At 31.1% G+C, this 13255-nt stretch overlaps 1 protein-coding gene across 6 annotated transcripts in view; it reads right to left on the bottom strand.

Annotated features, from left to right (window-relative positions):
* LOC139524781 (high affinity cGMP-specific 3',5'-cyclic phosphodiesterase 9A-like) overlaps positions 1 to 13255 on the bottom strand; it is a 67723-nt gene that overhangs the window by 22659 nt on the left and 31809 nt on the right. For 2 of the 6 annotated variants that reach the window (XM_071319854.1, XM_071319853.1), the window contains exons 5-9: positions 11299 to 11353; positions 10443 to 10466; positions 7998 to 8068; positions 5589 to 5697; positions 1807 to 1903 (exon numbers count right to left, since the gene is read on the bottom strand). In XM_071319854.1, coding sequence (XP_071175955.1) covers positions 1807 to 1903; positions 5589 to 5697; positions 7998 to 8068; positions 10443 to 10466; positions 11299 to 11353 — 356 coding nt within the window. The remainder of the gene's footprint in view (positions 1 to 1806; positions 1904 to 5588; positions 5698 to 7997; positions 8069 to 10442; positions 10467 to 11298; positions 11354 to 13255) is intronic. The other 4 variants (XM_071319860.1, XM_071319857.1, XM_071319856.1 and 1 more) reach the window with 3 other exon arrangements.

The following is a 13255-nucleotide window of genomic DNA, read 5'->3' as shown; positions in this document are numbered from 1 at the left end:
TTGAAATTTCATTTACACCAGACGCGCGTTTCGTCTACAAAAGACTCATCAGTGACGCCATAAAGGTTGAAAAGTCGAAACAGCCAAAGTACAAATTTGAAGAGCATTGAGGACCAAAAATTCCTAAAAGTTTTAAGAAATTTATCTGCTGATGAAATGTTATTTTGCTTAGATATTTGCATACTTTAAGTTTTTGAACATAATTTTTTTTATTCTTAATTAGATTTTTATCCTGCAGCTTCTAACGTTTTTAAAAGGGATATATCATACATTTTTCGATAAAACAAAATTGCTTTATGTCATTTTTATGTGTGTGATTCAAATAGATATCTGTATATTTGTTTTTACATAAATTAAGTTCGTGTTTTAATTTTTTGATTCGCATTTATCTAGTATCATGCCATTATAAAGATAAATCCCAATAAATTTCCTATCACTGTTTTTGCAGGAGACGAACAAATAATATAGAATATCTTCAAAAGTTTTTTTTGTGACGTAAATAATCATAATTGTTGGTGTTAAATCCTATCTTTTAAGTATGTAAATTAAGTATGTATATTGATTCAAGTTCATTAATGTAATTTTCATTTTTGGACCGTCACATGTTAGTGCAAATGAACAGATTTTAGCAGAGAAAAAAAAAGGCCTTTCAACATCGATGTGTATGTTAATCATTATCTAGAGACCTACTTCAAACGTTGAAATCGGTGCTTATACACTTATGAAAGTTTTTCCTTTTTTCATCTTAACGAATTATGAACTCTAATAATAAATATTCTTACTGTTAGTTTTGTAATCTAAATGAGGATCTTAAAGATTTTAAAACTTATTATTATTTTATACATTAAAATCTAGTTAAGAAACCTTAAACTTATATTCTACATTAAAATCTAGTTCAGAAACCTTAATCTTATTTCCAACATTAAAATCTAGTTTAGAAACCTTGAATTTATAGTCTACATGAAAATCTAGTTCAGAAATCTTAAACTTATTTCCTACATTGAAATCCAGTTAAGAAACCTGAAACTTATTTTCTACATTAAAATGTAATTAAAAATACAAAATAAAAACTATTTAATGCGAAAAGAGTGCTTCTATATTCCTATGTATACAAGTACAAAAAACCGTTGTCAACAAAACCACATCATTTATTCACACTTTCAGTGTTTGCGGAATTAATAACTTTCTTTTCTTTGAAGATATCTAGCAAAACTTCGGAATAATGTTCAATAGAAAAAAATGGTGATACATGTGCAAATTAGGCTAATGATGGTAATGAAGACTGTATCGCACTAAAGTGGAGAAGGTGTTGTGAGACTCCTTAAGCCTTTTTCAAAATAATCAATAAAGCTCATTCTCGTTGTGATCGAGGAAAATGATTTTTCGGCATTAAATGAACTCATTAATTCACATTTTTCAAAATACAGGAACATGTTTTTCCTTTATCATTTATTTCTGTTTGGTGAATAATTTAAAATTGCATTATGCATCAGTATTGGTGTATTGGAGAATAAGTTTTATACAATTTTTGAAATATATTAATAATCATGAAGTTCTTTACAAAAAGTTAGATATATACATGTCTGTAGAAACGTAGGATACCGCTTTTCCCGAACACGATACGGGTTTTCTAAATAACCTTTATCAGGTTCTAGCCATTACGGATGTTAAGATAATAAAAGTGAAAACGTCAGGTAGCGTTGAACCAAACAGCAAAGCAACAATTGTAAACAAAAATAAAGAATTAAATTTCATCAATGTCTATTGTATGTTATTTTCTTTGTTAATTATAATTCGTGTTAATACCTTTGGATAAGATGGAACATCTCTTTTTAAACTGATCTTCGTCTCATCGCTCACCGAACTGTAAAAAGGATCAACACCATATCCATATACTAGTGGTCTGGAAGCCGAAAATGATGAGTGAAATGAAACAAACTAAACCATAAAAACACAGGATAACCACAATATAAAAACGCAAGACATATCTAAATACATTCAAATAAATAAAACCAAAGATTTATACACAATAATAAAAACAATAATGAAACAAACATATTATACAAAATTGTAATCAATTTCCCCTGTCTTTTGTATGCATATATAAAAAAAGGGTATCATAATGAAACAGTTTCCCCCATTACAAGCATATATCTTAGCGCTACCGAATTAAACAATTATGTTTTAGAGTACAGTCATTTACACCGTTGTCCGATTTCCAAAATGTTGAATATTAGAAGGATTGCAAGACGAATAAAAACGAGGAAAGACAGAGAAAAACATAACATTTATCACAAAGACATGCAGACATATACATAACTGAAAATATTTATCAGACACCATATGTTTGTGTCATATCACCAATTCAACCAATAAGAATCGACAACATATCATATGCAAAGGGAGGCATAATCTGACAAGACAGTTTTCTTGATTTAGTTATCATTTCTGAAACTTACAACTAAATTTCCAATAATTTAACTTTTGCTGATCGAAAAAAATATTTATGATCATTTTCAGCCAAAATCAACTTGTCCATAACTTTAGGGTAGATGTACATGATAGATAGAACTCATATTAAACGTTTTTATCAGACAAGAGTGCTTTTTTAGTAGAAGGTACTTTCTGAAACGTACTTTATTTACCCTACATTAGATAAAAATTGTAAATCAGAAATAAGATGCGTGTAGCAGTATGAATACACATGCTTATTATGAAGTTATTAAGAAACTGAAGTTAAAATATTATGAGAGCCTTTACTTTGACAGTTGAAAGTTTGATTGTACATAACAATTTCAATGGTGATATGATACCTGAACTAGAAAGGTAAAAATTTTGCCTGTTATATCATTGCGCCATTCCATGACTAAGACTTACACCAATGACTATATACAAAAACTACCAAACTTACATATAATCCCATACACTGTCCAAGAATTTAGTTTTTGCTTTGAATTATTAAATAATATTTACTGAGAAATTCCATGTCAATAATTGTATAAATAAAGATGTAAAGCAGACTGTCTCATGGTGTATTGAGGAGTGATGTATTCTATTCGCTTTTCTAGATTTACCTTCATCTGGGAAAATTGCTGCAAGTTTTGTTTAATTGACATCCATTTTATATATATTCTTATTTGTCAATCAATTTTTCTCAAATTAAGTTAAAAAAGGGGGGGGGGGGTGTAGGGATGTCAATGAAAAAGCTATATGAATTAAGTGTGTTATCCTACATTGAACTTTTGATGTTGCCCCTTCTAGTTTGAAAGGCACCCCAGTTAGAACGTTTAAATTAATGACTTTACGAAGAACTTCTTTTCCAATTTGCTGCAAAATTTACTGCTGGTTAAAAACAGAATTTGATATTTTGACATCGAACCACTCGTGGGTATGACAAAAAATGTTGCTAATACTTGCAATGCTAATGATTATTAGTAATTTTGTAAACTGATGCCATTATAATATGATACATTATCATCCAACGTATTAAATAACTGTTGTTGGAGATGGACAGAATGAGAAGTGTGGTAAAGGCTTATGGCTAAGAAATACAAACACAAAATAATCCGAAAAATATCAAGTCTTACCAATAAGACAAGTGTCTATACAAATATCAAGATCTACATTGTCCCACTTCTAGATAATTTGTTAATAAATTTAACAAAGATATAAAACTAACATTGACCCAAATCTAGATAATATTTTACATAATTACCCAACTCCCTAGGAAAATACCTGCATGATTTAGCAATGATCGAACAGGTTCATGATAAAGCTGGTACATCAACGTGGTACAATTGCAAATTTTAACCAAATTTAATTGAAATGTACAGTTTATAGTTTTGGACCAATCAAATCATACCGTTTTTTGAGTTAATGTTGGTACATAATCAGGGATTGAAAAGTTTTATAATGTTACCGGTAGTATTTATGCTATGCATTTAGGTTTATTATTTCTTATTTCGATGTACACTACGACTGACTTTATTATTATCAATTCCCTGTTATGTTTAGCAACTTTCTAATCTCATTTTTGACATTTGGCTGCCATGTTTGTTGTTTCTCATTTGATGATAGTAAAACCGTTATAATTATTTTCTTAAAATAGATTTTACCATGTTTAATGGTGGTGACCGTGTTATTATATTCAGATCTTGTGTCTGTGTTTAAGAGCTTATTGTGCATTTTCCAGTCTGTATAATGTTATGAACAATATTTTTCCATTATTATCGATTACTATTAGTCCTACACTAATGTATAATTGAAGTTCCCACTTTTAAGTACTTTTATTTTTACAGATGTCACGTTCATGAAAATGTTTGAACATTTAAAAGTTTTCTAAGTACTCCTGGTGTCGCAATATACTGATTGTTTAAGATACCCAAACGCAATGGTTTTCAGGTCTCTATATTCACTTACAATGACTTCAGGACACAACAACAAAAGCATGCGAAAATAAACAGAAAATAAAAATATAAAAAAAAGATGGCGATGATGAGTGATGAAACATATACATTCTGCTTCTTAAGATCACAACAACTACTTTTTTCAACCAACAGTTGTACCATGGCCTATATAGCCAATTGCAATTAAACATAATGATTATCAGTATAAAACATTAGAAATAACATATACAAATCACAAGACAAAATGACAAATACATACATATTTATAAGTGCCTATTAACAAAGGCACAACATGAATAGTTTAAAATCTTTAGCTACTACGGCAAGTATAAAAACATAATTTGGCATGAATAGTGCAGTAATTAAATGGTTTCTAAATCTAATTCGTTCTAATCAGTTTGCTGACGTATCAATTAAAGACATTATCAAAGGTTTTTTTTATAAAACTTCAGTGTTCGTATCTGAATACAATGTACTTTAATGTTGTATTTTATTCCAAAATGATCATGTTGGATCTTTTTTCAAGGAATTGTTACATTTGGTATATAAAAACAAATGATGACATTTTTGAACGAATCAAAAGGCGGAAACTATGACGAATTCGTCTTAAAAAAGAAATCGTAAAGATAGTTTAGTGTTAAATGCATGGACAATGATACATATTGGAAAACAGCATGATTAGATGGAAAGTTCAAATGCATCAGTCAATTTGTAAACGCATGTTGAATTTGCTTAAGCTTTAATTGTAGGTGTGAATTAAATGTTCAAGCATGTGAATTCAGGATAAATAGACACACAATAAAATAAGTAAGATTGTGAATGCGAGGTATATTGCATATTCGTGACAAAAGCATTGTTGTAATTCAAAACAAAATATAAGCGTACATTTTCAGTTTGGAGGCTCGATTAAGGAAACAGCACAGAACAGAACGTAGACATGGCAAAAGCAATATCATCTGATAGTATAGGAATTATTCTAACAATCGATATTTGTACCATTGAGTTTCATATTTGTGTCAAATTACATTTTGTTCAGTGTACTTTTCTGCATAAGAAATATAAATATTCTATAGTCCTTTTCAAGCTGTTTTATCTAAGGGTATTTTTGTTAACTTTAGTTTGTATGACATCGTCGCTTACTCTTATATCGATGTAGTTATGCAGTTTAGTCAGTTCGCTTACCTAATTCTGTTGAAGTCAACAAATTTCTTTTGTGCTGTCCATATTTGGTCTTTAATCTCTGATATATCTCGCTTACACTTCTCAATTTCTACAGATTTAAGCCCTTCGACTGACAAAAAAGTAGACTAAGTTGTAATATAACACCTTTTTATGATCAGTTATATCGATAAAGAAATAATCTAAAACCTTTATATTACCAGCAACAATTTTTCGTAGCGCACAGTAAAGATTTATTTAGGAAACATTTTTGACAAAACATTTATATTTATCATGTCTCTTTGACACATCCCCCATTTCCATTCTCAATTTTATTGTGAAGTAAATTAACTGAATGGGTCCATCAATGCCCATGCTACGTCAATTTTTAAAGACCCAAATGTTGCTAAACACCTATCCGACCTCCATGATAAATATGTTGTTGTCTCCGCAGACAAAGCCCCAAATGACATCGTTTTTGTCTGTAAAAGTCATTACATTAATTGCTTGATAAACGAATTAGGTATAGACAATTCACTTGGAAACTCAACATATACCCTCACGACACTTACCAAAGAGGAAATCCTGGATAATCATAGGTCTGTTCTTTGTTCCTTTGGTATTTCAACCAAAGATGAAGAACTGGATCTTCCATCACTGTATTGGATACCTAAACTACATAAGTGTCCTTACAAACAGCGGTATATTGCTGGGTCTTCCAAGTGCTCCACAAAACCTCTTTCTAAATTATTAACATCCATTTTATCAGCAATCAAAGACGGGCTTCAAAGTTATTGTGAAACTGCCTATTCTAGAGGTGGCGTGAATCAGATGTGGATACTTAAAAATTCCAAAGATCTTTTAGAGTACATACAATCTAACTCTCTTTCATCTTGTAACAGTATTAAAACATTTGACTTCTCTACTCTTTACACAAGTATTCCACATTCCAAACTTAAAGACAAATTAAAAGAGTTGGTATTACTTTGCTTCATAAAAAAGAATGGCCAACGTAGATACAAGTATCTTGTCTTAGGGAGGGATAAATCCTACTTTGTAAAGAATCACTCTGATTCAAACAAAAAATTCTCTGAAACCGATATTATCAAGATGCTTGATTTCTTGATTGACAACATATTTGTTACGTTCGGAGGACGTGTTTTTCAACAGACTGTCGGCATACCAATGGGAACAAACTGTGCCCCTCTACTTGCTGACTTGTTTCTTTATTATTATGAGGCTGACTTCATGCAGGAACTTCTTAGGAAGAAAGATAAGAAGTTAGCAATATCCTTTAACTCTACTTTCCGCTATATAGATGACGTTCTTTCACTAAACAATTCAAAATTTGGTGACTATGTGGAACGCATCTATCCCATCGAATTGGAGATAAAGGATACTACAGATACAGTTAAGTCAGCTTCATATCTTGACTTACATCTAGAAATTGACAATGAGGGTCGGTTGAAGACCAAACTTTACGACAAAAGAGATGATTTCAGCTTTCCAATTGTGAACTTTCCATTTCTAAGTAGCAACATTCCAGCAGCACCTGCATACGGGGTATATATCTCTCAATTGATACGATATTCCCGTGCTTGCATTTCCTATCATGATTTTCTTGATAGAGGGTTACTGCTCACACGGAAGCTATTAAATCAAGAGTTCCAAATGGTGAAGTTGAAATCATCCCTTCGTAAATTTTACGGACGCCATCACGAGTTGGTTGACCGTTATGGAATAACCATTTCACAAATGATATCGGATATGTTCCTCACGTCGTAACTACAATCCCCTTCCCTTTCATGAATTTGACCTACCGAATTAGACTATTTACCGGATTTGTAATCACATGAGCAACACGACGGGTGCCGCATGTGGAGCAGGATCTGCTTACCCTTCCGGAGCACCTGAGATCACCCCTAGTTTTTGGTGGGGTTCGTGTTGTTTATTCTTTAGTTTTCTATGTTGTGTCATGTGTACTATTGTTTTTCTGTTTGTCTTTTTCATTTTTAGCCATGGCGTTGTCAGTTTGTTTTAGATTTATGAGTTTGACTGTCCCTTTGGTATCTTTCGTCCCGCTTTTAAATGAGATAACAACAGAACGACATATAGAACCAACAGAAATATGAAGGTCATCTATAGGCTTAAGCATCAAACAAAATTAATTATAAAGGGATGTAACTCTAAAATCAAGTAAATGCTTATTATGAAATTATTTATGCTCTTTTTACTATATTTTAAAAACGTTAATGATAATAGTAAAATTATTTTTAGTCTAGGGACTGTTAAGAACTTGAAACTGTATAAACATTTTTTGTTGAAGACGAAGTTTTAATTTAATTGACTTTTCGTTATCTTTGATATGGGAGGATGTGTCAATAACGTGCACCCTTTATCTCCTTCAATACATTAGTAAATACAATTACTTACTTTCCATTTTTCGTTCCAATGCATTAAGTCTCGAAGATATATCAGATTTAAGCTCTTCCATTTTAAATACTCTAGAAAATAAATTTAAAGGCATTATTGTGCATTCAAATTATAATTGAGCAAACAAGTATTTGAAAGTCCATATACAAAATATAAAAGTAAGAAAACGAAACTCCTTGATTAAAAGAAAATATTAATCTTCCACTTTTATAATTTCCCAGTTACAATTATATGATCAATAACGTAACATTTGTATGTCAAAACAAGTTTCATTATTTTAATGTTAATTTTTATCTTCTGTGTTTTACTTTAAAGACAGATATTAAACTATGACGGGGAAATAAAATTGAGAATGGAAATGGGGAATGTGTCAAAGAGACAACAACCCGACCATAGAAAAAACAACAGCAGAAGGTCACCAACAGGTCTTCAATGTAGCGAGACATTCCCGCACCCGGAGGCGTCCTTCAGCTGGCCCCTAAACAAATATATACCAGTTCAGTGATAATGAACGCCATACTAATTTCCAAATTGCACACAAGAAACTAAAATTAAAAAAAATACAAGACTAACAAAGGCCACATGCTCCTGACTTGGGACAGGCGCAAAAATGCGGCGGGGTTAAACATGTTTATGAGATCTCAACCCTCCCCCTATACCTCTAGCCAATGTAGAAAAGTAAATGCATAACAATACGCACATTTAAAATTCAATTCAAGAGAAGTCCGAGTCTGATGTCAGAAGACGAACCAAAGAAAATAAACAAAATGACAATAATACATAAATAACAACAGACTACTAGCAGTTAACTGACATGCCAGCTCCAGACTTCAATTAAACTGATTGAAAGATTATGATTTCATCATATGAACATCAGGCACAATCCTTCCCGTTAGGGGTTTAGTATCATACTATCATAACATATATGAGAAGAACATAACCCGTGTCATGCCAACAACTATTTTTTTTAATAAATATGTTTAGTTCCGATGCAAAGACCCTATAAGTGAATCAATATTAACGCCAAAATAAGCAATTTTTAGTGACCTGACAACAGTATCGTAACTATATCCCTTCTTGATAAGTCTATTTAAAGGTTTTGTTAGTTTCTGAGGTGAATACTGACATTTTTGTGCTTTATAAAGAATATTTCCATAAAAAATTGGATGTGAAATACCTGAACGTATAAGAAGTCTGCATGTTGAGCTATATTTACGAATGATGTCCTTATACCGATGATAAAATTTAGTAAATGTTTTGACAAGTTTGTGATATCGAAAACCCTGGTGTAATAATTTTTCAGTAATACATAAATTTCTCTGGTTAAAATCTAAAACATTGTTACATACACGAGCGAATCGTACAAGTTGAGATATATAAACACCGTAAGATGGTGACAATGGAACGTCACCATCTAAAAATGGATAATTAACGATAGGAAAGGAAAAATCATCTCTTTTATTATAAATTTTAGTATTAAGCTTTCCGTTAGTGCTATAGATATCAAGATCGAGGAAAGGGCAGTGGTCATTGAAAGCATATTATAATAAAAATAAACCCTTTAAAATATATTCAGTATCTCCATTATTTCTAATTATTACAAACCAAGCTCAATGCACTTGTAGTTTTGAATTAAAAAAGTTTCATATCTGGATAACCTGTTTTTTTCACATTTTACACTAATCAAATCATGACGGCTTTCACATGTACAGTTGAATAGCGTAGAAGTGGTAAACGGTTCTTATTATTAAACTCCCATGTGTATAGACATGAAAAAAGTAAAATAGCAATTAAAGCATGCAGGATAAAACAAAAATAGGAGAAAACTTTATCAACTAAAAATAATGTTGAATAAAAGTAATGAAAAGGCCACAATCGCTTCTTTGTCTAACTGTAGAAAATCTTATAACGGTAGAGGTTTTTTTCAAATTGTAGTTTAGCAACAAAATTTGAAGAAAAAAAATGCTTGAATAAGTTCTAAACACGGGAAAGCAAATTAAAGATAGTACAACCTCCATTGTATATAATCTTCATAAACGTGTTCTTGTAAAACGTGCTCATAGCATTTTTGACTTAAGTTAATCTAGTTATTTCACAGATTCGACGATCGCCTTCTTTCAAAATCCTTAATTAAGTATATTATTCTAAAAATAATCCATAAATTATATACCAAGATACACTAAGTCATCCGTGCTCAGTCTTAATTGTGGTTTTCCGTAATCGTTTCCATAAAAAGTAGAGGATATGAAAAAAGAGTCCAATAAGAATATAAAAAGTCAGGATTTCTTATTTAAGGATATTATATTAAATATAAATATGTTCGTTTTCAATACATATAAATAGAACAACACTTAACATGGAATATCGCTTCAGTAATATGATATTGCATGTTTTATCACAGTTGAAACTAAAGAATGACAATGATCAGTGTACAATATAACTCACGATGCACTATCTGTAAGAGTTAGTCTAATAAAGAGGAGATACACAATGAGTCATGCTGTAAATTCCAACGCTTTTCATCTAATACTCGTAACAATAGCGTACAAAACATATCCATGTATTGTTATTGAAAATTACTGCAATTTTTCTCCAAAGCAAACCAATTTTGCAAATGTACGAGTTTCCACTTGAGGCAACGGTTGTGACCTTTTCGTTACTTCAGTTTTCTTTTACAATTTTCATTCGTAAGATTGTCTATTAAATATTACGCAGAAAAAGAATAATCCTGAAGGTCTCATTACTATCTCTTGGAATCTAAAAGCATTTCATTAATAGTAATCCAATGTTTAAGTAAACTTTAAATACCTCCCCAAGCGATTCCAGCGGAAAATCAACATTTGCATTAAGAGCACTCAATAAACTTGTTAAAAAAATTACAAATAAAAAATTCAAACAACACTTTTTTTTAACTTTCATGCCTTTGAAGCGCTTTTCTGGATTAACATTAATCAGGATCGTGCAAAGCAGAATATTTAAAAGCCGATGATGTATAAGAACCGAATCAGCTGGAGAGCTAAAGCCAAATTCATCTTAGGTCAATTTTGCCTGAGGGAGTTGAAACCTTAGTTTCTTTAAATTATAAATATATAAATGGACAATTGAGAGGTATATTTATGACTCTATAAAATTTAGGTTTGATCTAATTAATGTTATATCAAAAACATAAAAAAAAAAAAAAAAAATCCCTACCCTTCAAAAATGCTTACAATATACTGACGAAATACACGATTTTATACGTACCCCGTTATTTAGATTATTATTTGTTAAAATAATAATAAAAATGATAATAACTGGTTACCTGTTGAATTGTTCTGTGACGGTTGTCAGTACCTGAGCAATGACTTCATTATCACCTGAAACAGAAATATAATGTTACATATTGCTGTTCTATGTAATGGGGTTAAAAACAGAACACCCACACATATACACGGAATTATATATCTGTGTATTTTTTGCACTTCGCGTGTGTTAAACACGAATGGATTAACATTGTTCCAACACATTATTCTACTTTTATAAATTTCAGAAAATTGAGCATTACCATAGGCTCTGGGGATTAAATGAAATATGTGGAACTTAAAGTCCTAATTCAGCCAAGAACAGACGTCAGACATGCAGTTTAGGACATGCGAGGAACTGTAACATACCGAGGTATACGGCCAACAGTATAACGTTTGGTGCTTTCGGATTTGGTTTTTTAAACATAATTTGGCTTTCTGATGTGTTACTACAAAATATGTTCGGTTGCAATAGGTAAATTTGGCAATGTTACAGTTTAACGTTGCGTCGTTTGTTTTCTCTTATTTTTGAGTGTAAATTGACATTGCGATAAGACGTGTCACGGTACTTGTCTATCCCAAATTCATGTATTTAGTTTTGATGTTATATTTGTTATTTTCGTGGGATTTTGTCTGATGCTTGGTCCGTTTCTGTGTGTGTTAGTTACATTGTAGTGTTGTGTCGTTGTTCTCCTCTTATATTTATGCGTTTCCCTCAGTTTTAGTTTGTTACCCCGATTTTGTTTTTTGTCCATGGATTTAGGAGTTTAACAGCGGTATACTACTGTTGCCTTTATTTATTCATAATAAACACCAACATGTCTGCGATAATTTATTTGTTTTCTTTATACGAACCGAATTGATTTTTCATGCTAACGACATGATTTATTTAATTCAAAAACAATGGTATTTATTCAGGCAAATCATAGCTGCTATAAAAAAAAGTCTTATTAATCTCTATAACAGCAAGGTATATTTCGTCATAGGATTTTATTTCAATATCTATTGCAACAGTTTCATAAGGTTAAATGGTTAGAAGCAATTTCATCAGAATTAAAGGGGTCATTAACCCAAACGAATAAACTACTTGCTAAAACATTAAATAGAAATTATAATCAATACGTTTAAAATGCTGCTGTCAGTAGACATATTCATATGATAAGAGTTTGCCTATTGGGATTGCAAATCACTAAGTAGATATAAGAAGATGGTATGAGTGCCAATGAGACAACTCTCCATCAAAGTCACTATTTGTAAAATGTAAACGATTATAGGCCAAAGCACATTTAAAAAAGAATGAAACCAGTAATGAAATGTAATCTGAATACAAAAAATTTAAACAAAAAAACTGAACTCCAAAAAAAAAAGTCCATGAAAACTAACAAAATCAAACGTTATGAATGAACAAATAATGGTTAAATAGTGCTATCATTTCTCCACTCTCCATAGGACGATATTACATATTTTGAAAGTTTGAATAAGGTTATCGTGACAGTCACATTGTTCAATATATTAACGATCGTCTAAATTTTCAACATGCACATTGCTTCGTTGTCGGCATTTGCTGGTAAATAAACACAATTGTATAAATCTGACAAATAATGATTTCAATCAGATGATAGCTATTATGTTGATTCGGTGGCAAAATCACGACTTAATCTCCTGCATATATTAATCCGTGACATTAAATGAAACCGGAAATGACGTCAAATGTATGAAAAATATGGCACCTGTCTTGTCGGAGGAAAAAAAACAAAAAATTATTAAAATGTACCAAATTTATGACCTTATTTTACTATTTTGAATGTACAATAAATGAAAATAATACTGTCTAAATTTCGTGTATTCGAAACGCATTTGTTGAGGGGTTTCAGACCGACTTATATCTTGTTGACATCTCCATATTCTATTCACCATACCATACTTTACCATTTACATGGAGTAATAAGTAAGGCCTGTATTATTGATTTGAATGAA

This window comes from Mytilus edulis, chromosome 5 (genome assembly GCF_963676685.1).
Source record: "Mytilus edulis chromosome 5, xbMytEdul2.2, whole genome shotgun sequence".
In the NCBI taxonomy this organism is placed as follows: domain Eukaryota; kingdom Metazoa; phylum Mollusca; class Bivalvia; order Mytilida; family Mytilidae; genus Mytilus; species Mytilus edulis.
The sequence above is the reverse complement of the archived record's forward strand: the minus strand, read 5'-3'. Positions and strand labels throughout refer to the sequence as shown.